The sequence below is a fragment of the Vicugna pacos genome, chromosome 1, assembly GCF_048564905.1.
Source record: "Vicugna pacos chromosome 1, VicPac4, whole genome shotgun sequence".
Taxonomy (NCBI): Eukaryota; Metazoa; Chordata; class Mammalia; order Artiodactyla; family Camelidae; genus Vicugna; species Vicugna pacos.
In genome coordinates, this window is record NC_132987.1 from 52,432,129 (window position 1) to 52,459,359 (window position 27,231).

A 27,231-nucleotide genomic window follows, 5' to 3' on the forward strand; every position below is an offset into this window, starting at 1 on the left:
ACATACAGATTTGGGGATTAAACCAGACTTGTGCTTCTACCCCGTGAACCCAAGGACACTAAAGGGGACTTTCAAGAGCCTCTTACCCATTCACATGACCTTCTTAGGTCATGGAGAAACTTTGTGGTGGGACTTGAACTGAGAAGATCCTGGGCACAGCCCCCAAAATGCTAAGGGCTCCCTATAAAGTTCTTTTCAGGTTAACAGATCTTGGCCAGATGCCATCATGACCTGGCTACATTTGCTTGTGCCTGTGATGACCACGTTTAACACTCCCCAAAGCTGGAACATGCTCTGACATATAATCTGATAAGAAGAAAGGAAATTTGAAATCGGGAATAATCTGGAAATACAGGAAGTGAGGTCACCTTATCTGAGTGTGTGGTGAGGGCACTTAACATGAGAACTACCCTCTTAACAAAATTTTAAGTGTAAAATACAGTATTGCTATCTATAGACACAATATTGTATCACAGATCTCCAGAGCCGATTCGTCTTGCATAACTGAAACTTTATGCCCATTGATCAGCAATGCTTTACCTTTTCCTCGGTATGATATATACCCAAGGTTGCATTGCTAAAGTCTTGCATACAAGCATATAAATGGTTCATCATTACTAGGCAATAAATAAGAGCTGACTTCTAAATACTACCAAAAGACTCTGGGTTCAATGAACAGTGTCGTCAAGAGATCCCTGTGTGCCCAGTGTGGAGAAGATAAGGGCAGATGGCATCGGAGGAGATGAGACTCTGGGCCAAGACATGCAGACATGTAGGATCAAGCCTCCCTTCCGTATCTGGGGTTCTGGCCAGGATAGGACTGGTACCCACACAGAGCTTCCCCAGCTGGAAGGAGGTCACTTCTGTGATTTGACCAGCAATGCTGAATTGATGGCTCTTATAAGAAGGGAAGCTCAGAGCCACCAAAAATGTTCTCAGTGGGAGCAGAGAGCTCAGAAAGCCATATGCCTACACTGGCAGATACCTTTCTGTAAAGCTTTGAACCAGTAATACCGAGTTACTCATGGTAGTAACCCATACCTCTGACCAGCAGTTGTGGAAGGGGTCGTAGGTCTCCACATTGTTGATCCTCTGCAAGCCGTCAAAACCTCCAATCACGTAGACCTTGCCCCCCAGCACCACCATCTTATGCCTCCAGCGGCCTATGTTCAAGTACTCAATTTGAATCCACTTGTTGATTGAAGAGTTATACTTCCAAACATCGTGCTGTGTTTCTTTGCCACCTAGAAGACAGACAGAACATTTAAGAAACTACTAGATGTGTCAGAAATACAGCTTCTCTCATAATTTCCCACAGGCCCGAAAGTGCTAAACCCTCAGGCCAGCACCCCACCCCCACTTCCCAGACAAAAGAAATCTGGAAAGTGTCTGTGGTGTGGTTGGGGAGATAGAGCCAACACAGGGAAACAGGGAGAGACAGTGTGAGGCCGGGGTGAATCATGCACCCGGCTGTCATGCGTCACCTCTGTGCTGTGAGCATTCAGAGGCGGCTTCAGGGAAGTGGCACCCAAGTCTGCCTGAGTGAGTCAGGGCCAATAGTGGCCTGGACTCAGTATTTGTGTGGCTGAGGGGTGGGAAGTTAGGCAGGACAGGTAAAGTTGGAGCATTGCAGGTGGGGACAGTAGGGCCTTGACCAGCAAGCAAATTACAAAGCAGTTTAAGTTCTATGTTTGCTTATTTATTTAAACAAATACAAACCTGGAAAAATCACCACTAAATCTTACAAAATTCTCTTGGTTCATATCTCTGATCTATATGAAAACATAAGTAGGGTTTGTCCTGTTTTAAAACCATTTCTATCAGAACAGAATGAGATGCTCACAATAGATCACTTGAGAGTGAGCTGGTAAATTTTTTTTTTTTAAGAAAACCCAATAAACAGAAAAAACATAATTCAGTTAGGGAGAGAGACCAAGATGAAGGAGAACTGACTTTTAGTGACTTTAATAAAATATTTTAATGACCTTTTGTTTCTATTTCCCCATCAGCACAGAGTACTACAAACTTCTTAAAAGATGTACTTTTCAGAGTTAAAAATGTGCACTAGTGTGGAAATGAACATCACTGATGACACTCTGTCTTGGGTAAGTGTTTCTCAAAGGTAAAGCCCAGAAGTGGGATTCCTAGGTCAAGGTCGTGCACATCTTGAGGTTTTACAGGCGCTGCCGAAGAGCCTTCCAAAGACCTCTCCCCATACCAGACTCACAAAGAATATTAGGAGGGATTTTTGTTGTTGTTTGGTTGGTTTTGTTTTATAGCCTGATGGAGAAAAAGGTGTCATAGTTCGGGTTTCCCCAGCTACTAGGGAGACTGAAGGTCTTCCTCTTCTGTGATTTTTTGTTCATATTTGGGGGGGGGGGTTGTGCCTTTTAGAGGTTTGTGCCTTCAAAACACTGTGATATTGATCTCATTTAGGTAGTGTCCAAATTCATAAAATAACTACACATTTTCAAAGAAATGTATGCAAACTTTACTAAAAAGGAAAAAAACCCCTACATTTTTACTCCAGGATATAAAAGAAGACCTGATTATCTGGGCAGGCATATGTATACATAGATGAGAAAACAGGTTACTGTAAAGATATCAAGCTTCCCCAAGTTAATCTATATATTATGTGCCTTCAGGAATTTTCATGGATTTCAGGATGTGAAATGACCATTCTAAATTTCATTTGGAAGAGTAAATTTGGAAACATTTTAAGGAACTTTTGAAAAAGAAGAATGAGTCAGAGAGCTTTCCCTAGCAAATATCAAAATATACTAAAAAGCTATGATAATAAAAATGCTGTGGTTCTAGCGTAAGATGAGACAAACTGAACCATTAAAAGCAAGAGTACAGAAACAGACTAAATGATATAGAGATTATTGAATAAATGGCAGTGGAACAATTGGCTATTTATTTAGAGAAAAGTTAGATCCCTATTTCACATTACACTTAAAATTTAAATGTAAATGCTATAAAAGTAGCTGGAGAATATATAGAATAAGATGTTAATGATCTCATGTTGGGGAGGGTCTTTCTAAACATAACATGAAACCTAGAATCATATAGAAAAGAAAGTTACTACACAAAATATAAATCAAATTTAAAAGACAATCACTGCTTGAGAGAAAGTATTTTCTACACAAATTGCAAAGGATATATAATAAGGATACTAAAAAAGTAATAGGAAAAAGACAAATAACCAATAGAAAAACAAAGGGTAGGAATCAACAATTTAACAAAAAAAAAAGATACATTTAAATAATATGTGTATGAAAATATCCTCAACCTCAATAACAATCCAAGAGTGTAAATTTAAACATTCTAGTCTATTAAAAATGTAATCGACTGATAATAAAAAATGCTAACAAGGCTGTAGAAATGGGCACTGTCATTCATCATTGGCTGAACTGTAAATTGGTACAAAGTTTTTGGAGGACAATTTAGTAATATCTACAAAAATTCTAAATTTACACATCTTATGACCACTTCCAGGAATCTCTCCACATAGCAGCAAAAGTTCATAAATATATGTGTATTAAAATGCCTACTGCAGTATACTGAAAAGTGGGAAAATAAAAGGTAAAAAAAATCATAATTCATTCATTTGATAGGCAGCCCTGCAGCTGGTGAAAGAGTAAAATAAAGATGCTCACAATACGGAGAATGACAGCTATCACTGCTGAGCTCTCACCAGGCGCTTGGGATTGTGGTGTGCTTTACATGTGTTGTGTCACTTAACACATATAATAGATCCATTATACCAACATGTAATGATGTCCAGAATATGCTGTTAATCGAATACACATTTCTGTTGATTTAATTGTGTATAACAAACATACTTTCATGTGTTGCTTGTATCACTTTTTAAAAGGCAACAACTAATTGAAGATGGGGGAATGATAAGCTGTAGAATAAAATAACACGTGTAGTGTTTGCGGCAAAGACGGACCAAACCTGGCTTTTCCTCCTGGGCACATGCTAAACTACATTTCCCAGCCTGGCTGCATGGTGGGTGGTCGGGGGAGAGAGGGCAGGTGGCTGGTTCTTGCCAATAAAATGTGAGCAGAACCAATGCCTCGGATCCGGGCTGAGGCTGTTGTGAGCAGGTGTGCCTTCTCAACTTGTTTAGTTTCTCTCTTTTCCTCAAATGCTTCAAGCTTGAAGGCCACGTGTGGAAATAGCCACATCATCATATAGAAGAGGTGTGAGTCCCTGAATGACTGAATGGAGCAGGTCTACTCCTCCAACCCCCACATACTACTGTGATGATTCATTGAGATTTAGAGTTTGTTACAGCAGCGGACATTATTTACTCTAAGACAAAATAAAATTCTTTTGGTGAAAAAATTAAGACATACAGGATTGTAAATGCACAGAGAAACTGCCATATTTTACTTTATGCTCCCCATATTGCTTGAATCTTCCACAAATATCAAAAATATTTCTACAAGATAAAAGAAAGCTAAAACCTAATCTATGGTATTAATATATTCAAAGAAGAACTGACCTGCCCTTTATTTTGGAGGAGCCCAGCTCTGGGAAGAAGCTCTTCTCCAAACAAGTTCAGATGAGAGAAAGCCTCCGAGAGAAGGGAAGGGATATTTGTCTTTTCGCTTGGTGCCTCAGGAAGAGCTGGGTGGCTTTTGATGTCACGGGGAGAGCACGAGACTCCGAGAACCTGGATTGGAATCCTACCTGACACTTACCAGTTTGTGACCTAAGGTACGCCCCATACCTCTCTGAACCTCAGTGTTCTCCCTTTGTAACCTAGAGATTAAAATCACCTATCTTACAGAGTTGATGTGAAAGGCAAATGAATAAACGCTACCAAAGTATAAATTCACCTACCATGCTGAGAGGATGGTAGACACTGTGTTATTTAATAGATATTTACTGAGCATTTACTATGTGGCCAGACAATGTGCTAGGTATTGGGAATACAGAGTTGACCCGCGGAATTTAATGACTAATGGGAAACAGGCATAGAGTAATTATAAATAAATAAGCAACGAAAAAGTGCTGGGTGCTACTGGAACATCCGAAAGCAAGATTTAATAAACTTGAGGGGAAGAGTCAGATTTGGAGGGAAGAGCAGATGTTCTGATTCATTACTGCATTCCCAGTGCCTAGCTCAGTGTCCGATGCCTTTAGCAGACACCGAATAAACTCCAGTATCACTTTCCTTCTTCCGTTTCCATGAAGGCCTGAGCCTGGCTGCCTGCACCCCCAGTTCCTAGTACAATACTGCCCAAGGGTTAGGGTTCATTCAGTAATAACTCATTCTGCACAATAAGACCACCTGAGCTCCTGGTTTCCATATCCTGACCCAGTCGTTGCTAGATCAGTGTCATCCACTGTAATTCTTCTAGGACGGTTGCCTGGCTCTCACTTAGGAAAACATGTCGTGCCTTTGGGGGCTGGCTTAGGCTTAGGCATCATGTGGCTCCTGCTTACCTGAGATGTAGACCTCATTTTTTAATGTCACGCATGCAAACTCCACCCACTTCTTATTCTCACTGTCCAGCTCGTGCTCTGTCATGGGCAGCTTGGCCACCTCCAGGCGGCTGCGCCTCAGGGGGTCCAGGCAGGTTACCTCTGCCACAAACCGTTCGTCCTTTGTGCAGCCACCGATGATCATAAACACCTCAGACTGGAACTCATGCATCCTGGGCTTGGTGCGCTCTGAAATGATCTGGAAAACCAATGGGAGTCCATAAAGGCAGAAAGGCACAGTGGTTCGGAGCTCAGGCTCTGGAGCCAGAGAAGCAGAGCCCGATTCCCAATTCTGCTACCGTCTGACCATGTGACTTCACCTCCTTGAGCCTCAGTTTCATCATGTGTAGAAAGGAGATTTTAGTGGTAACAACCTCATAGTTTGTCATGAGGATTAAATGATAATATACTTAGTGTGCTTGGCACCGGGCCTGATGTAGAAATGTACTCAAAGATTGTCTGTTGTAGATTTTGCTACTTTTTAAGAAGTTCAAGTCTGTCTACCATCAAATATACTTCCTGCTTCTTCCCTCTAGCCTGGTCAGAAGCACTGAATCCTGGAACTTCATTCTGGCCACCTTCCACTCCCCCTTGGTTCCAATTTCTTGAAATCCCAGACTTTGTTCACTACCAGGCTTCTTCTGGAAGAGAAGTCCTGACAGCGGGCACACAAGAGCATCCAGAGACTTAGGAGAAAAGAACCAAAAGGGAGCAGGATGTGGCAGGGAGGTTGGGGGACTGGGTACCAACATCAAGTATTGACCCTTTGGAGTCTTGGACAAGTGAAGAAATCCACACCACAGATATCTGAACTCAAATGAAAAAGCAGAGATTTGGAGTCCAATACACCAGAGTTCCATGCTGCTTCCATCACCTGTGGTCATGTGACCTTGGAGAAGCAACACAATTTCTGTAAATGCCTATAATCACTCCTATGGCACCAGGTCATCTGCGCATTCATGAGGGACAAGCAGAGCACCTGGCACACACACGGCCTTCAATAGCTAATCACGGTGGTAGGAGCAATGGGAGGTGTCATACTGACATTATTAAGGAAAAGTGAGAGTTGCCCTCCTCCTGGTTCCATCCATCCTTGGGCTTGATGGGGAAGGTTCCACAGGTGTGCTGATGGGAGACAGAGAGGCAGCACCCATTTCCCACATGGCCAAAGCAGTTACTTTTTCCTACAAGGTTAATCTGACCTAACACAGACTGTGGAATTTTGGTCTTGCCCATAGATGGTGACAAACAGGTTACAGTTGCAAAGACTGAGCCCATAGTTGGTGAATCCAATAAAAGGTCACACGTAATCAGACCAGCTAACACTCAATCTCTATTTTCCAATAAGAATCAAAGAATCAGATACAGTAAATTTTGCATCCTCAATTCTTGAGGCTGGACCGTGGCCGTAAAGTCTCTGGCAGGGCTGTCCTTTGTGGGTCAGCTAAAAGGAGTGGGGATGTGTGTGGCAGGACAAATCCTGGGCAATGGGCTGGGCCTGAGGGCACTGACAGCAGAAAGGCAAGACAAGGGTGGGAGGGGTTGTCTGGAAGATGGAGGCAGTCTGAGAATACCAAGCTGGTAGGAGAGGACTGAGCAATGAGTTGGCATCAAAGACAAAATTTGCCACTCTGCGATTTCTACCCCCAGCTACCAGCCCTGGTTCCTGCCCTGAAACCTCCCTTCCTGACAGCTAAGGTACAACCTCCAGCACCAATCTGGTCCTCCTTTAGGGGGTATTTAGGGATTGTAGAGTGATGCCTAGAGGGCAGCACTAAACTCCCAGAACTGGTTCCCTGTGATCCTTACTCGAGTTCGGAGAGCCAGGCCTCAGCCTCTCCTCTGAAGCCCCCATCTTATTCACAATGCCTGCTCCCCTGCATCAATAGCCTGCTGACTAGCAGGAGACCAGACTAGCCATGATCTTACTCCATCTCCTGAGGCTGGCATCCTGGTCCTGAGTCCTGGCTCACGGAAGACTCTCCTCCCACCAACTGGACCTCTGCATTCCTGTCTGCTTTCTGGATCTCCCCATAGTATCTGTCCTCGGTTTCCCATATCACTTTCCCACCACTTACCCTGTAAGCCATTTGACATTATTTTCAATGCCGCTTTGTTCTTTTGTCCAGGAAACCATTCTTGCCTTTTCACACATGTTCCCACAGTCTTGAATTTCCCCACATCACAGCACTTTTCACTCTCCATGTAATGTACTCTAATATCCCTAATGTAAGGAACAGCCCTTTTCATTAATGGATTCTCAGCACCAAGAACAGTGCCTGGAGATTGTGGGTTTCCATAAATGTTGGCTGAATAAATGAATGAGTGAATGGGCAAGCTAGGTAACCCAGAACCTGATAAAGATTTTTTCCAGTCTAGATCATTGTGGTAAGCAGCCTCCACAATGGCCCCAGCAATCCCCACTTCCTGACATTTACATCCTATGTTGTTCCCTCCACATTGTTCCTGGGTCAGTCTCTATGCCAGTAGAATACAGTAGTGATGATAAACTACTTCTGAAATTAAGTTATGAAGGTGCTACGGCTTCCATCTTGATGGCTCTCTCAGTCTTTCTTGGGTCATTTGCTCTGGGAGAAACCAGCTGCTGTGGAGAGGCTTCCAGCCAATAACTAACAAGGAAGTGACACCTGTCTACAATCCTGGGAGTGAGCCTGGAAGAGTTCTCCAGCCCACCTTGAGCTTTGAGATGACTGCAGCCCCAGCCAACAGTAGCTTCAGAAGAGACTCTGAGCCAGAACCACCCACCTAAATCACTCCTAGACTCCTGACACCTGTTTAATAATAAACATTTGTTGTTTAAAACTGCTGTTTTGGGATAATTCATTGCACAGCAATAGATAACTGATTCAGTCATCTAGTTGATGGCACTGGCTGTGTATTGAGACCTGCCTTGTAACTCAGCACCACAGAACTGCCAAGTGGTGGCACCATTACCAAATTGTAAGTTCTGCTATATTTTGCAAAATATTAACCCCCAAAGCATGGCAAGTGCCAATCTGAAGTCAGAGATGTGCAAGTTCATTGCAGACACAGGGAACTGTTTGCCAATGAACTGCATGCAATAATCAGGCCTAACAGGTTTCAAGTTGTTAAAAATAGAGCAAACAGTTGCACCTTACTGACTACTCATTGTCCACAGAGCTTTAAGAAGAGGACCAAACAGAAGTAACCATACTGCTTCAACAAAGCTGTCCTCAAGCGTGAGTTTCTGCCCTTCTGTCCTCAGGAGTGAGCCTCCTGGACACCACACATAGAGTAATCTTTGTTATAGATCAAGTTTCTTCCTGGAAACTTAGGTGGCAATGAAATGAAGGAGTAACTTTCTCTGGCCCAAAAGACCTCTCCCACTGAAGGTACCAGCTACTACTTTTAAATCAAATATAAATTGACATTTGCTTTTAGGGTTCTAAAATTTCCCTTTGTCACCACCTCCATGAGCTTAGAGGAGGCACAAGGTTAAAAGGGAGAGATAATAATAGGACAAGCAGGGTTAAAGTTTGGGAAATAAAGGTTAGGAGGAGAAACGTATTCACAGAGTATCCTCCAGGCTTACACCAGTGTCATCAGGAATAAACCTAAGATCATAAAAGCAGTGAAAAGATAGGGAGTTTCAGGGAATCAACTGGCAATGAGACCCAACCCAGAGATCACAGTGGTTGGTTGGTTCGGTTACCCAGGTTATAAAATGAGGGTCAGAAAGTACCCTGAACAGGATATGAGGCAATAAGGCGGCAAAAAATCAGGAAACAATGAAAAGAGAGACTTTAGCCTCAGAGAAAGAAAACACTTGGTTGTGGGAGATAGAGCAGCACAAAGGAACTGAGGGAGATTAAGAACAGTCTTTATTTGTGGGGCACTTACTCTGTGTCCGACATTGTGCTAACTCACCTCATTCATTATCTTATTTAATTCTCAGAACAATTCTGTCAATTGGTAGGTATTATCATCCCCATGTTACAAGTCAGGACTGAGCCTTAGAGCAGCCAAGTAACTGGCCCAAGGTCACACTGTAGGTAAACTAGGCAGTCAAGTTTAAAGCCCAGATTCACCTGACTACAAGCCCAAATTCCTGACACTGGAGAATTTTTCAGTTATCAAAATTCTCTCTCCTCCTAAATCCAAAGTTTATAATCCTACTCCCCCCTTCCACCCCATTGCAAATACAAAAGGCAGAGCAGATATTTCATTTTGCAGAAGATATGGTAGAGACATTTTATTTAAGAGGAAAGCCTTTATCACCTGCATTTCAGGGAGTTAGGAAATGGAAGCTGAAATAGAAATAGCAAGAATGCTGGAAATATAGTTGATCAAGATTCTGTACTTTAAATACTAAACTGAGAGTACTTGCAGAGATTTGAACTTGTCTTCAAGAACATGAGGGCTTTCCCAGTGCTGAGCCACTGCCAGTGACCCACACAGCCAGCATAGGACCCACGTGGTTTTCTGGTCTTCCTCCATCAGTCTACTCATCACCCTTCATTTGCTGAGTGTTCTCTCTTCTCTGAAAGACCATTAGTTTAGTAAGGCAGACACTGTTTTTTGGTCCCTGGTGCCATATCTGGCATATAATTGGTGTTCGGGATTTATTTGTGACAAAAGAAAACATAGCATATTAAAATATACGGGATGCTGTTAAAGTAGCACTTGGGGAAAATTTTATAGTACTAATGACAAGATTAGAAAAAATAAAGGTCTCAAATCAATGCCATCCACCTCCACCTTAAGAAACTAGAAAAAGAAGAAAGTAATTACACCCAGAGTAAGCAGAAGAAAGGAATTAATCGAGATAAAAGGAGAAATAAATGAAATAGGAAATGTAAAAACAATAGAGAAAATCAAGTGAAACCAGAGCTGGTTCTTTGAGAAAAATCAATAAAATTGATAAACCTCTGGTCAAAATGATCGGGGAGGAAAAAAAAAAAGAGGAGACACAAATTACCAATACCTGGAAAGAGAGATATGTCATCACTACAGATTCTACAGATATCAAAAAGAATGATAGGGGGATCCCATGGATAACTCTATGCCAGTAAGTTCAGCAAGTCTATGAAATGGAAAAATTCTTTGAAAGATACAAACTACCAAAGACCATTCTAGAAGAAACTGATAACCTGAATAGCTCCCCTTTATCTATATATCTATTAAAGAAATGCAACTTGTAGTTTAAAACCTTCTCACAAAGAAAACTGGTTCTGATAGCATCACTAAAAAATCCCACCAAATATTTAAGGAAGTGTTTGTAGAGTAAATAAATGACACTAGATCTGCGGACAGCACAGAACTAGAAAAAGACACACAGAAAAGGAGAAGGCAACCAAGGGCCTCAGAAAGACAATTTCTAAGCTATTTTGGCTAAGATTTCTACCACTGGCCTAATGAAGAAGGCTTGGTAGCCAACCCCAGAACTGTTGTACAGTGGGAACATGTGTGGGTGCTCATGTAAACTTAACAAACTGTCCCTATGGCACTACTTCCTGATTGTTTTGTTCCTCTCACTAAACTTATGCTTGTCTTGATAAAGTTCTAAATAGAATGTTTCATTAGGAAGTGTTAAGGAGAACCAGGTAGATCCAAACGATATGTGTATTCATCATCTTGGTACCCATTTATTCACTCAGCAAACACTAGCCAATCACTTACTATATACCAGAGACTCTCCTAGGGTTTGGATGAAAAGTCCAATGAGACACACTTCCTGCCACAACAAGCTCCCAGTCTAGATATATGTACTGATGAGAAATTCAATAGTTAACATGCAGTAGTTGGTGCTATGATACAGCAATGTACCAGGTGCTATGAGAATGAGAGGGGCCTCTGGAGAAAGTGATGCTTGAACTGAGTTTTGAAGCTGGAGCAGAAGTTAACTAGATGAAGATGAGGAAAAAGGCACTTGAACAGCACCTGCATTAGCCTGAAGGCTGAAAAAGCAGGTCCACTCTGGGGAACGACAAGCAGTGCATTAGGATGTGGCAGGAGAGAGAGGTTGGAGATGACGCTAGAACAGCAAAGCAGGAGGCCAGGCTCTGGGATTTCAGGCAGAAGCGTGGGCTTTATCCTAAAAGTGGTGGGGAGCCAGTAAAGAGGCTAAGCCCAGGAGCGAAATGATTAGGCTTGAGTTTTAGATCATCCAGCTGCTGAATGAACTGGTCAGAGGCCAGACGGGCGACAGGAAGGTGAGTTCTGAGGAATTTTCAGAAACTCAGGAAGGAAACATGAGTCTGAACCTAGGTGATGTCAGAGTGGACCCAAGAGACTCAAGTTTTCCCCTGAGTGGGCAAACCAGGGAAGGAGCAGCCTATGGGATGCGACTGGACAGGGCACACTGCCTTCATGTGCATGACTCCCCAACAACGTTCCGCCCTTACACAACTGGAAAGAGGAAGGATGAGCCAGGCACGGTGCTGGGTGATTTCCAGACCTCACCTAATTCTCTCAGTAGCTGTTTACAATGTGGTATCATCCCCAACTTACAGATCAGAAATCCACAGAACTGCCTGACTGAAACTATCAACATATAACATCTGCTCCTCAGTGCCCTAAGGATTTGTGAGCCAGTCACACCTCTATCTTTGTGAGGTCTGATAATCCTTCACTTCACTAGTTATATACAGTGTCTCTCAAAATCAGCTCACCTCATTGCCAGAAAGGTGGTACATCCTGGCTTCCTGGAGCAACGGGAAGACCTCTGGGCACTGCCTGATGAGAGGATCTGCTTCCACCGTCTCCACAAAGTACCACGGGTCCAGAAGCGGCAAGCGCACGTTCTCCAGGACGTAGGGAAGCAAGCAGAGCCGTTCTGACTGTTTGTGCCGGACCCAGCTCATCACAGTCTCAAACACCTGAGACTCCTCTGTCACATAAAGGTCATCACTCTTCAAGATGTGGTACAGAGTGTCCACGGGAAGTTCAAGGAACTCCTCGGAGTTCAGAATCTGCACAAAGTTCTGGATGATGTAACTTTGAACTTGCTTCTTTAGACTGTCCAAGGAGTGTGTGTCTGCCAGCCTCAGTATTCCAACACAGTTTTCTGGGTTCAAGGCTTCTGTGAGGAAGCTTGCACAGGCATCCACCATCCGCAGGAACTGAAGAACAGAAGGGCGGCAAAATCAGGCCAGAAAGTGACTAGTCCACAAGGAGGTTGATCAGTGAAGTTGTAGGTAGTAGCAAAAATTTAGAAACAACCTAGGTGACCCACAGCGGGGACCAGCTAAATAAATGAAAATACATTCATATTTTTGACAGCTCTATGGTCATTATGAAAGCAAGTTGTAGAAGAATATTAAATGATATGGAAAATGTTCATAATGTATTGAGTTTAAAAATCCATTCACTGAATCTTGATCAAGTGTCAGATTTAATCAGCAATTTACAGGAAACATAGGGAAAAGAGGAATATGCTGAATGACGCCATGGGAATACAATCAGCAAAACCCAGACTGGGGGAAACTCTCCAAAACAACCAGTACAGTTTCTTCAACAAATACATCCAAAGAGGGGGAAGGGTGTAGCTCAAGTAGTAGAGCGCATGCTCAACACCCAATAGGTCAATCCCCAGTACCTTTTCCTCCAACTGGAAATCAATGAAGAAACCTAATTACCTTCCCCTCAGAAAACAAACAATACAAGCAAAACAAATACGTCAAAAGAGGGAGAGAGAGAGAGAGACAGTGGTGGGGGCAGGGAGGGAGAACCTACAACAAAATAGGGACCTTATTTGGGCCCCTGATTTAAACAAAATAATATAAATAAGTAAATAAACAAACAAACAAACAAAATAATTTTAAAAGTCAGAGAAAGGTTTATAATGACCAACATTTGGTGATATGAAGCAATTATTATTAATTTTAGTTGTGGTAATGGTGTTGTTATATTTAAAGAAGACTCATGTTTTGGAGCTAGATATTGAAATATTTGCAGGTGAAATGAGAAAGCACTTCACAAAATCACACATACGTTATGATCCTATTTTTATAAAGAAAAATATATAGAATATAGGCATAGGAAAAAAAAACTGAAGGATATAAACCAAAATATTATAGTCATTGTCTCTCTGTGTATCAGGTATCTTAGGACAAATCATGCTGCAGTAACAAACAACTCCCAAATGTCAGGGGCTTACAACCATAAATGTTTCATACATTACGTGTCCTGCACAGGACTCTTCATTCTAAGACCCAGGATGATGGAAAAGCCCTTAAACCAAGATGTGCTTGTCTAGTGACAGAAGGAGAAAAAAGATGGCAGAACCACACAAAGGCTCCTGAAACTTTTGCTCAGAGGTGGCACATGTCATTTCCACACTTAACTGGCCAGAATAAGTCACACGGAAAAATTTGTTGTCAAGGCAACAATAATCCTCCCACAGAAAGAGTCCCATAGGAATGGATGGAATATACTGTATAAATAATATGAGGCACTACTTGCTCCAATAAAACTATGAGAATTTTTCTTATTTTGTTTATTTATATACTTTATAAATCTTCTATAATGAATAAGTAACAGTTTAATAATGAAAAATTGATTCGTAACATTGATCAGCTTCATGTCTTATTTTTAAATTACCATCACCTTCATAAGACTTTACATACATACATACAGCACTTCACAGCTTACGAAGCAAGCCCTGTCATATCCATTATATTATTTAATACTTATTTTACAGATGAGGTGTCTCAAATGCACCAGTTCATTCTTATTTGCTGCTTCCCTGGAGAGTAGCTTTTAATGAGTCCAAACTCCATTCTCCCCAACTTGTCCACTGGGCCCCTTAGAAGGTCAAGTTCTCAGTGTTCCTGGTTTGATCAATTAGAGGAAGGATGGAAAGTGGAAGCAGAGAGGTCAGGAGGGCCTGGTGGGGAGGACTGGTCTGAAGACAGGGCCTGGTGAGAGTAAAGACAGACTGACCTGATCAGGGTGGGGTGCAGCCTGCAGAGGAGAAACTAATGGCAGGAGCTGGGGGTGCCAGGGTTGTGGGGCCTGAAGGGAGGGGGCAGGACTGGTCTTAGAGGGGACCATATTGACTTAGGCTTTGTCCTTCACTCCAAAAATCCCAGGAGACACACACCCTTGATTGCAGGGATCAATCCCAACTGCAAAATATTATCTTCCCACATCAGACCACAGTTCTCAATTCTCAGTGTAGAGCCATTGACCCGAGGGTCAGCGTTGGAGAAAGCCTAAATTCTGCCTCAGACCCCCGTCTGCCAGCCCCAACCGCCTGCAGATCTGCTCCCCGCATGAGCAGCTGGGGAGGCAGTTGGGACTGAGAACTCTAACACCTGTTCGCTTGTTTGCAGATTTTCAGTTCAAAGAATAAAAATATACACCCGAGACCAAGCCTCGCTGAGCCCTCGGAGCCTGTGACCAGAGCCCTTGTGGTTCTGCCCACAGAGACATCTATGAGGGCTGAAAGGGAACTCACTTAGGTGGCAGCCTCCAGAGGAAACTGGCAGGTACACCTTGCCAGCATTTGCATGAGAGAACGATGATGTGAAAATCAGTGACTTGCTAAATATGTAGACTCTCTCCGGGAGGCCACCCAAGAACCTGGTAACAGTGGTTGCCCCTGGGAAGGGAACGGATGGCCAGGGTCAGGGGAGAGAGGGAGAATTGCTTTGCATTGTTTACTTTTTTGTAACCCCTCCTATTTAAAATAAATAAAACTTCTCATGAATAGAGAAAAAACTAGAAGGAAACACATCAAAATGCTAATAATAGTGGTTATCTCAATTCAGTTTTATAGATAAAGTTATTAATTTGGTTTTTTTTAGGCTTTGCTGCATAGACCAAGTTTTCTACACAGAGCATGAAGTTACTTTTAAAATTGAAAAAAATTAAATAAAATAAACACTTCCTGGCAATACTGAGTACACAATGAGAAAACAAAATAAAATATAGAAAATAAAATAAAGAGCACTTGTTATGTGCCAGCCCCTTTATGTTAACCAGCTCATTTAATACTCACAGCAACACTATAAAGTAGATATTTATTATCATACCTGTTTTATAGATGAGAAAACAGATTCAGAGAAGTGGAGTCATTTCTTCAGAGACATAACTTATAATGAGAAGTAGAGCTAAAATTTGAAACAGTCTTATCTGATTCTAAAAATGCATGTTTTTACATTAATTCAAATTGCCTCTGGTCGAATAGTGTGTGTGCATAGGACAAGGGCTTGGCAGAGGCCAAACATGATTTGAACGCTTCACCGGAGAGCTCAGATGGTCTGATCTGCACAGACCCAGGAAGGGCTGGCCAACAAGATGCCAGTTCCTACCCCTGCGTAATGACCACTGATGAGCAAAGAAGGGAACCAGGAAGGAGAATAAAATTAAGTACCAAAGCTCACGTTTGTGAGAAACAGTGACCCAGGCATATCTCCCCCAACTCAGAAACTGTTCATTCATCCATTCATCCACCCGTAATTTTCCAGAATAAGTATTGAGCATCTGTTAGGTTATAGGCCCTCAGCCAGGGCTGGGGGTACAGAAGGGAGCAGAAAGGGACACAGTGCCTGTGTTCATCAGAGAAGGCAGGCCAGTGGGGGAGGCAGGCAGGAAAAAAATAATCACACAGAAAGTGTACAATTATAGCTATGACAAGTGTTGTATAACAGAATTCAGTGAGTCCACTGCCTAGACTGAAGAAAGTCCCACCCTTACCCCCCGAGCCATACCCAATGTGGCACTAAGTCAGCACCAGGGCTCTCCCTGATGGAGTCACACCTGTCTACTCACCTTCTCTAAATAGCCCTAAGCTCACCTGTCACCGTGCCTTTCTTTGCTCACACCATTTCCTCGATCAGGACCACCTTTCTCCCTCACTACTACCTGCTAAAATTCTGCTCTCCGCACCCAAGCAAGTTTGACTCTAGAGCCCCACTTTTAAAGAAAGGACTTGGTACAGCTCACTCCAACTGCAAGTTAGAAGTCTTCTTTTAAATTTGCCTTGAAAAGGAGGAAGAAGTGAGTACCATGGCCATCACTATATCTACACAGGGTTGTTTTCTTCATTCAGAGTTGTTAAATCTGGGACTAACAGATGGGCTCCAGAGAGTCTATGAACCCCTACATTGTATACAAACATTTGTTTGCACATGTGACATTTTTCTGGGAATTACATTTTCCGGAGACACTGTGGGTTGTTCTTTGGTATCCATCGCCCTGGGGACAGTGCCAACACAAGGGGGAGAGTCAGCCTAAAGGACCAAAAGGACACAGAGCCAGGGTCTTAATCAGACTGTTCTTTGAGGCTTCTGTGCCTCTAGACATTTTAAATTCTAGGTAGATACTTAATTAAGAAGAAAAGGTGAATGGAAGAGAAGGGAAGAGAAAAAAGTGGAGAAATCCTACCTATTCATGAAGTTCTTCCTCAAAAGCCACTTCCTCCTTCATGGCTTCTCCAACTGCCCAACATGGACTCAATTCCTCCCCTCTCTGGGCTCTACCAGGCAACTCACTTGCCCTTTTCGTAGAACACTGATTACATGTCTGCCTTTTACTACAGCCAAGCATCTCAAGGAAGGCTCTTGGTTATACTTGTGTTTTTATTTACAGCAGCACCTAGCACAAACTCTGGCAAAAGAAGAGAAAGATGGGAAGGAAAGAGAGAGGAAGAAAATATTTTTCGGATACCTAGCATGTACCAAGATCCATGCTAGACACTCTCCCATTCATTATTTTATTTAATGAATAAATTTTAATTTTAATGAATATATTTTAAGTAGGTATTAATATTACCATTTATACAGAGTAGGAAATAGAGAATTCAAAGAGTTAAGTGTATTGCCCAAGGTCAGACAGCTGGTAGGTGGTAGAGATGATAGTTGAGTTCACCTGGCTAATTCTGCTCTCTGAGCATCTCCCTGCCTTTGAAACTGTTGCATCATCGAGCTAACAAAATTCCAGCAGAGCCTGAGGAGGCCTTATGAGGGTGGGTAGAGGTCTCCAAGATGCCTACATCCATCTCCCTTCACCGCCACCAAATTCTTCAACAAACACTTTCGAGTGTGGGGCAGCATCATGGGATCCTAATCAATGGCTTAGAAACTGCTGATGCACAGGGCAGTCATGGGGACAAGAAATTGTTTTCTTAAAAAAAAATTTGGTTTTGCTTCTTCATATTCAAGATTATTTAGAACTTTGGGGTAAGTTTTCTGTCTCAGTCTGTCCCAATGACATATGAACTTGTTTATTAGAGCTAAGTGATGACAGATAATAGCAACGGACAGCCAACTTCCTGTTTGGGGGGACATGTGAGTAAAAGTTCACAGTCAGGCACCTGACTCTTTCTTTGATTGCTAAAAATACAATCAAAGAAACCACTTGAAACATGGCTGTAGTTCCCATGAGAAGTGTCTGCCTCAAAGAGAATGCACCCCCTCTCCCCCTCTCCCCTGCCCCTCTTCTGCTTTCCTTTATGCTCTCCAGAACCAGGGGTCCTAAAGGTCCTCACCACTGTAATTCCACATCTTACTAGATGAGCTTTCAAATCCACTCCAGAATAACTGACGTCCTATTTTGGTCCTAATCAGGAATTCCATTGACCATAGTTCCTAAGTGGCCTTGGAGTTCCTGCAAAGGGTCTACAAAGACATTGATATTCTTACCTTCAGGCCTTAACAAATCAGTATATGTGAAGACTGTGTTAGTTGTTGATGAGATTAATAAGATTCACATTTATCTGAAAGTGTTTCAGAATACACTGTAAATTTTTGTCACCATTTTTTTCTTCCCAGACAATAGATACTAAATGTAAAGCCATTCTCTTATGGGATCTGTATTGGTATTAAAGAGGGGTCTTCGCATAAATTGTAAATTACCAATGATCCTAATTTTCCACCCCTGTCTCTCTGTCTCTCTTGGGCCAGACCCCCACCTCAGACTCTGTAGGAGCACACTCCTGCACCCCCAGGAGTTCCTCTGTTCCCTCCAGACTTTCAATCCTTGCTGTAGGCTTGGCCAAGAGGTCTGCTGGTTCCTGAAAGCTCCACAGGGTGAGCAGGAAAGGAAGAAGCTGAGACCTGTAAAAGGCCCACTCACTGAGGTGGAGCAGGTGCTGGGGGACAGAGGCACTTAGAGGTGACTGACCTCAGAAGAGGACCCAGCAGGAAAGGAGAGGAACAGTGCCCAAAGGTGTGGCAGGTTTGGTAGAGATTCAGGCAGCAGAGCCCCTGGGTTCCCGAGGACGTAGTGGGGATCCCAGTAGGCCAGCAGTGTACAACAGGGGATACATGTGGGCCGCACTAAGATTCAAGGGGCAAGTGACACTGCTGGGGCTTAGTGACTCAGCCCAGGGAGAGGGTGAGGCCAGGGAGGGACACCACTGTAAGGATTAAATAGAATGATTGTGCCTGGGACATGGTTGATGTCTGCAGACCTGATGTCTGACGTCTGATGACCTGTTGCAGCTGATGAATGCAGACAGCTGCAAAAGGTGGGGTAGCAGGTAGAGAAGGTGAAACCTTAAGTCTTTGCTTACAAGTTCTCTCTGCCTGGAGTACTTTTACCCCAGCCCAACTGCCACTTGCTGAGCTCTTACCCATTCTGTGAAGTCTACCTCCTTCAGAGCCAGAAATTTCTCAACTCCTACATTCTTCCTTGGGGTCTGGAAGCTCAGTGGAAATCCTTGTTTTTGAGGCTTCAAGGATAGTAAATGGAAGCAGGCAAAGGAGCCAGAAATTCTGGGTTTAGACCCCAGGTCATAGCTCCACCACTTGATGAGCTGAACTCTCCCTAAGCCACAGTCTCCTCGTCTGGAGAACACTGGGAATAATAAACCCAACTTGCAGGCTTATTATGAGGGTAATGCTCACGCTCAGAAATACCGTCAATATCAAACGGGATCACGTAGGGGAAAGAAAATAATAAATTACTACTTAAATGTGATCTGTATTTATAATTTTTATCTTTATTTCCCGCTGATAGCGTCTCAAAAAGTACCTTGCACACAGCAGACGCTTTGTAATTTTGTGGTAGATAGGTAGCAGAAAAAGTCAGAATCTGGTAGAATGTGGATTGCATTACAACCAAAACCCCACATCCCACTTCCTTATTCCACAACCTACAAGCAGCAGTGAGAGCATTCCAGGCTTACCTACTCAGGGAAGGGTGATAGAATAGATGAAAGAAGACAATTTTGGCTTCTGAGTTTCTAAATGCACTTTTTAGAACTTATTCTAGAAAAAGTTTTGAAACACCAATTAGTGGTAATAACTGGACCCACTGAGCTTCAGAATCCAGAATCCTAAAGTTTAGGTATAAAGTTTATGCCAAAACAGTAGAAACAGGAGAATGGATGACAATGAGTTAGTTTTTCCCACCCAGGAGGAGATAACGGTTCCCAGGTCTGGAAGAGGGATGAAAAAGGGGGAGTCTAGTGATAGAGTTAGAAGCAGGTGTGGGCCCCTGGGATGATGCCTATCTCCCAATACAGGCCGGAACTCCAGAGGAAGGGGGATGCTGGAACCCTTTAGAGGTTGTGGTGGGGAGAACAGAAGAATGTGTGCCTTGACGGCGAAGAGGAAATCAGAAAAGCAGCAGTCTCCTATAGCAGCAGCGAAAGAGAAACTGGAGTGTGCTGTTTCTAGACAAAGGGGGGCCTATGGCAGCCGCTCCAAGTTCCCTATAGTTCCTGTAGATTGGCATAGGAGAGGACATGGGTGGTTCTTGGGTGCCCCTGAGAGGGATGTGGAAGTAGATGAAGAGGCCTTTGAAAACAGGGCAAAGAGAATGCAAAGTGACCAGCAAGGACTGATGGCCAGAACCAGCTGGGACTGGGGACTTTCAGTTGATGCCAGTGGGGAAGGGGTCAGTGATCAAGAGAGACACCAATGGGAAAACAGATGCACCAACAGGTGCCACCGCAGACCAGTGATGCAAATGACCATGGTAAGAACATGCCAGATGCTTCTTTCTATAATATTCTGGCACTGTGAACTGTACAAGCAACATGAATCTGAAGAGAGTTGTCATTAAGCTGACTATAATTTCTGCCACTGGTAGAATGGGAAGCTCAGAATAGAGATTAGGCTCAATGTTAGAAAACTAATAGGTTAAGTCGTACTTTTTTTTGTAACCTAAGACTTAGATCCCTATACTAGTAGGAACTCAAGAACAATATGAAATTCAAAAATGAGAAAAAACTAATCCATAGTGACATGGCTAGAGTAGTAACTACCCTTGGGGAGGTTCTGCGTGAGGAGGGCATGAGGGAGCATTCTGAGATGCTACAAATGTTCTAGAGCTTAATCTGGGTGGTGGTTACATGGTTGTACACATATGCAAAAAATCATCAAGCTGTACACTTAAGATATGAACAATTTATTGAATGTAATCTATACCTGAAGATTAAAAAGAGTGAACACTGAGATCAAACACAGAAATGCAAAGATAAGAGAGATGCTGTGTGGGCAACAGCAGGCTCACTGTGGGGGCACCTAGTAACCCATGTCCAAGGCTCCCCAGAGGGAGCTGAGCAAAAGGGGCTGCAGCTGTGCCAGTCACAGAGCATCACTGGTTCCTAGAACCTTCCATCAGACAGCCCTCCTGAGGATACTGAAGGCCCCAGCTGCCTTCAGGATCATGGCTTATTTCAGGCCTCGCTCTGAGGGGGAGACATAGTACGTGTAGTGGAGAACACACAGGCTATGCATAGGAGTCAAAGTCAGGCTCCTCTCTTTTACTAGCTGCGAAACCTTGAGCATATATTTAGCATTGCTAAATCTTATTTCCCCCATCTATGAACTGGGAGTAAAAATACCTACCTCGTTTTAAATGAGATAGTACAGGCAAGATAGTTGCTCTGAAATAGTCCGAAAAGGACAACTGTTGCAGTCATGTAGACCCAAGAAATTAACCCTGATTTCTCAACACTCAATAGTATCCACACAATAACGTGGATTGGCAAAGGGAATGTGTGGAAGAAGGTGCACCAGTCAACAGGCTGATTTTTCAGGATGATGGTAAAGAAAACATTGGGCTGGTTTTCTTGCCAAGATCAACTGGCTACTCTGATGTTGAGTAGACATAATCTGTGGGTCCCTGTCAGTAAGAACAGAAGTTCGTCTGTACCTTATCTTAGTGGGGCCTACCTTTGGCTAGGTGCCTGGCACTCCATAAGTGCCTAAAAATGAACAGTTATTAGTATTAGCCTGTGGAATACTTTCTCCTCTACAATCCTACAGCATTTCCAAGAGCCAGAATTGGGCTTCTTAGTGTCCTCTTACAGGAGGTCAGGCAATTTTTGATGGCATCTCGAGCAGGTGCTCACATTCAGCTAGTGATGAACAAGAACAGCCTGCAATCACTGGCTCGGCAAGCATTTATGTACCATATTCCAAGTATTGGGAAGCCAAGAAGCCAATCCAAGCCATCAAGTCAGCCACTGACCACATGGATACCTCATCATATAGATCTCACCATCATTTACCCTGTCATTAGCAAAACAAATTATATGAAAATAAGCAATGCCAGGACCTTCACCAAAGTCTCCTTAGACTGCCACTGCGAAGAAAGTTACATCACCTCCCAAAGCACCACATGTGTCCTCTCAGGCTCAGCCCAGATAACCAGGCTGCCATCGTGATGTCCCTCTTTCTTTCCTCACTTCAGCCCCAGGGACTCAGTATGACCTCCTTTTGTTCTTCCAAGCTTCTTCTAACCGCTGCTCTGTATCTTAGGGACCCTTCCACCCAAGAATAAATGCAGGATGAGTATGGTCTCTCTGACCTCCCATCTTCTTGCTGCCCTGCAGATAAGCTGACAAGCCTTTCTTCTTTCATGAATTTTTAATAATAAAAATGAAAGTAACAAATATGGCAAAGTTCTCCAAATAAACATGACAAAGTCCTCCGAGACTGAAAAACTGTCCAAGTTCTTACAGTCATTGTCCCAGGTCTATAGTTTCTGACTACCTGGCTTATCTAGCATTCAGAGTCTAAAGGTCCACTTTGGGCAAGGGAGGGCCCTTGGCTCCTCTGGACCCTCCCCTGGGTAACAGTCACCTCATAACCCCTGCCTCACGCGTAAACAGGCCATTGGGCCTTTCCTCATAGGTGCTTCTCTTACTTACAGCTTTCTAAAAACTACTTGGAGAAAATATGTTTCTCCCCACAATTGGCTAATAAATCACGGCCAGGTCACTGTAAATCTCCACTAGTGGGCAGGTCATTCAATACCTGACACACCCAAAGTTTCCTCCAAAGAAACTGTCCCACCCCATGCCATACCTAATTGGACCAATGGGCCCTTGACTCAAGGGCAACTACTCTGTTAACAGGCCAGCAACTCAGGAAGCGGCCTCAAATGAAAGGCTCTTTTCAAATAACAACAACAGTGATTGACTTAGTTGATCAAATTCTCCCTTCAGCCTTTCTGGACTGGGGAATCCTGGGAAAGAATAAATCAACGTGTAACAGGAAGAAACACTAAGAGGAGTCCTCAGAAGAGAAGCAGAGAATGAGAGAGCAGCCGAGCCACATCAAAGGCAGGAAAGTTAAAAAACGTTACTACTGGATGTGGTGGGGAAATCAAGACGATCTGATTCCCACTGACTTCAGTCCCACAAAGGTGTTATTGGCTTCTATGGAGGTTCTAAAATGATGAGATAAAATGCCAACTCTGGCACACTCTCCCTGAAAGGTAGGTATTATTGTCATCCTAATTTTACAAATGAGAAAGCTGAGCCTTAGGAAATCTAACTAATTTGCCCACAGCCACAGAGCAAATAATTGACTGAACTGGGATTTAAACCCAGGTTCCGACTCCAAAGCCCCTGTTCTTTCTGCTCTACCATTCTGCCTTATAAGAGACCATTACAGACAACATACATGCTAAATATCTAAAGAGACCCCAACGATATTATCCAGCATTGGAAAGAACAAGGCAGCTCCACATATACTGACCTGTCACAACCTCCAAAAATTGTTGTGAAGCCAAAAAAAAAAAAAGCAAGGTGCAAAACAGAGGGTATAGTGTGTCAACATTTGTGTTTGAAAAAATAGAGCAATGAGCAAGCATCCTATATGCATGTATATATTGGTCCATGCAAGGCAGGAAGAAGGAAGCTAACAGTGACGATGGCAAATGGTTCACTGTTTCTCCTGTATTTCTGAATTTGAAACAGGCATATGTTTTATCCATGCAAAAGAATAAACAACATGTTAAAACCACAAAGAGATTTCAACAACCTATAAGCCCCTATACCTTAAACACCTTCAAGCATGAAAATTTTCCAGTATTCTATGTCTGAGACTTCAAAGCAAACAGTCCAGGAGCAATAGCAATCAGAAAGTGGGTTAAATAGATATCCAGAAGCTCACAGAACTCTTCTCTTGTTTTCATAAGAACTAACACTCATGGGAAAATGAGTAAAATAGCCTCAGAGAGAAACTTACTATTTCCTGCCGAGAAAGTGAACGAGACTTGGAAAGTTTTGAGGCGAGGGATTACCAGAATAGGGGCGTCAAAAATAAACAAGAGTTTGCTCTGTTTCTATCCTGTCTCCGTCCTCCTTTCCAACCTCTCTCATTAAAACTCATTAAACTCTCCACTGAAACTCACCACTTGGGAGAAAATGAAAAGAAGAAAAAGACAAAGAAACAACTTTAAGCCAAAAAAATTCCAGATATATTAAATATTAAAGTATCAAATCTGTAGATATAACAAAACTAAAAGAAATGATAAGTGATAAGTACATAATCAAGCAATGGGGAAGGTCTTTTTTAAAATGCACACCAAAGGCAAAAACCATCAAGGAAATGATCAATATATCTGACTAAATACTAGTTTAAAACTTTGTATATAAAAATATGACTAAAATTTATGAGTCATATAATCAATGGAAAATATTTGCAACATTATTACCAAAGATTACAATCTTTACTATCAAAAAAGTTTTTATAGGTCTCTTGAAAAATCACCGAAAACTGAAAGGAGAACAAGAAACAGAAACACAAACTCCATCTTCAGTGAAACCAAGAGACATCAGTAACCCCAAACCACACAATGTGAAAACTGTTAAGTGACTTTAATGTCACACCAAGTTTGTCCCTCAGAACCCCAAAAGTCAGGAATATTAAAGTCCCCAAATACCAGGAAGTCCAGGATAGACAGGGGCTGACAACAGGGTTTAAGAAGAAGTTAAGCCTCCTGGTTCTCCTCTCTACCTCTTGCAGTCTAGCAACTCCCACTCCCACTGGAGAGGAAGATTTGTCCTCTGGAGATATCAGACCAAAAAGGTTCTGGACTCAGAGACATCAGGAGCCGAGGAAGACACATGCAGACATCTTACTTAAAATTAAGGGGTTAAGTAAAGATTTGCACACATCCACACACCTGTCCAGAATACACGCAGCTGTCTTTTAACCTCCAGCAAAAGACTGAAGATCCTTATCTGGAGAAGCTGAACAACCCTAGGAAAAGTTCAACAGATACTGACATATGAGGATCCCAAATAAAAAATCAGTAGGCCACCTGATAACTCTGGTAAAACTCTCAAGTCTGCTGGCCTCCCAACCTACAGCATGTGCACTGAGCTGGGCTAGCATATTAAGCCCTCAATCTGAAATATGATTGGAAAGCCAAGGGTATTTGAGGAAACACTCTGTAGTAGCTGAATTGTGGCCCCAAAAGATATGCCTGCATCATGATCCCAGAGCCTGTGCCTATTACCCTATATGGCAAAAGAGTGACTATTATTTTATCTGGCACAAGGTGTGATTAAGTTAAGGATTTCTTGAGAGGAGGAGCTTATCTGGGTGGGCCGTACATGCAATCACATATATCTTTATAAAACACAGACACACACAGAGAGAATATACAGAGAAGGAGGAGGCGATGTGACCATGTTGCAGAGATTGGAGTGGTGTGGCCACAACTGAAGAGATGTCAAGAGATGTCAGAAACTGGAAGAGGCAAAGAACAGAGTCTCCCATACAGTCTCTGCAGGGAGTAATGCTGACACCTTGATTTTGGACTTCTGTCCTCCAGAACTGTGAGAAAATAAATTTATGTTGTTTTAAGTCACCCAGTTTGTGATAATTTATTATGGTAGCAAACCTAGGAAACTGAGACACCCTCTAAGATGAAAGACGGAGACCTAAGCAACTAAGCAGAGTAAAGGAACTCACAAGAGAGAGAGCAGAAGGAAACTTCAAATATATTATAACAGCCTCAAAGAAATAAGAATAGGACCCTATTAAAATAGACAACAAAGACTCTTGGAAACTAAGGATAAGGTGGCAGAAATTAAAAATCCACAGGAGAGTTAACATATACTGTTGAGGAAATCTCCTAGAAAATAGAACAAAAAGGTCAATAGGAAAGAAAAGGTAACAAAAAAATGAAATTAAATTCAGAAGGTGCAACACCTAACTAATAATAGCTAGTAATAGCTCCAGAGCTTAGATAAAAAGAGTTGAAAGGAAGATATCAGAGAAAAAATGTAAGTTCCCAGAATCGAAAGACATGAGTCTCCCAATTGAAGGAACCAACACAAGGGATGAAAAAAGACCCACAGCAATCGTAAGTGCTGTTGCAGAAATGAATCTATTGGCATGAAAAAAATGATTATAATACAATACAGGTGAAATAAACAGATTTAAAAACATGGGTCCAATAGAAATCTATTCTCATAAAATATGTAACAGGTAACAGTATAGAGCACTGCCTTCAAATGTCAAAAGAAAATTATTTTCAATCTTGAATTTTATACCCAGCCAAAATATTAATCAAATATGAAGAGAAAATAAAAACATTTTTAGACATTAAAGTTTCAAAAATTTATCTCATATACCCTTTCATTGTAAGCTATTAAAGGTTGTGATCCATTAAAATGTGAGCGTATACAAGAAAGAAGAAGACATGGGATCCAGGGAGAGAAAATCCGACTTAGAAAAGAGGCAACAGGAACTCCCAGGATAACAGCTGTGCAACAGGCCTAGTGAGCACCCAGGTAAGACCAGAGCAGGAGGACAGAGGGAAAACAAGTTATCCAAAACTGATGCATCAGAAGATAATGGAGTACACAAATCATTTAGAAATCTGGAAATAAATAAAAGCAGAAATACTTCAAAATGTGTGAAAGCAATTGTTGCAGAAGAGTAGGCTGAAAGAGGGCATAGGAATAGGAGATCACTGCTTTTCATTTTAAGATTTTTAGCTATAGTTTACTTTTTAAGCTTGTACTCATTTCCTCGGGCTGTCATAACCAGTTACCACAAACTTGGCAGTTTAACCAACTAGAAATTTATTCTCTCACAGTTTTGGAAGTCAAGGGTCTGAAATCAAGTTGTCAGTAGGGCCGGCTCTCTCTGGAGGCTCAGAGAGAGATTCCTTTCCATGTTTCTCTCCTGTCTCCTCTCTCTTGTATTCCTTGATTTAGTTGTTTTACTGACGAGGAAACCAGAGCACAGTGAAATTATAAAACCTACCCAAAGTCACACAGCTAATAAGTGGTGGAACTGAGATTTAAACCCAGCAGTCTGGCTCCAAGATATGCTATTAACCACCCTGCTGGCTGCCTCTATACGGGTCAATGCACAGAAAGGACATTACACCAGGTCTATACACCAAAGAAGCTGCCACATTGTCTCGATAGGAAGGGATTGCAGGTAATTTTTATGTTCTTTTTGTTTGTATGGCTTTCTAATTTTTCTGAAATAAGTTTGTAGTATTATTACAGCATATAAATATTAAAAACTGCATTCTGAA

At 42.4% G+C, this 27,231-nt stretch overlaps 1 protein-coding gene across 1 annotated transcript in view; it reads right to left on the bottom strand.

Moving 5' to 3' along the window:
* KLHL6 (kelch like family member 6) overlaps nucleotides 1-27,231 on the bottom strand; it is a 54,269-nt gene that overhangs the window by 4,105 nt on the left and 22,933 nt on the right. Inside the window, exons 3-5 of the mRNA XM_006201061.4 lie at nucleotides 12,153-12,602; nucleotides 5,461-5,698; nucleotides 1,042-1,244 (exon numbers count right to left, since the gene is read on the bottom strand). Of these exons, the coding sequence (XP_006201123.1) occupies nucleotides 1,042-1,244; nucleotides 5,461-5,698; nucleotides 12,153-12,602 (891 nt within the window). The remainder of the gene's footprint in view (nucleotides 1-1,041; nucleotides 1,245-5,460; nucleotides 5,699-12,152; nucleotides 12,603-27,231) is intronic.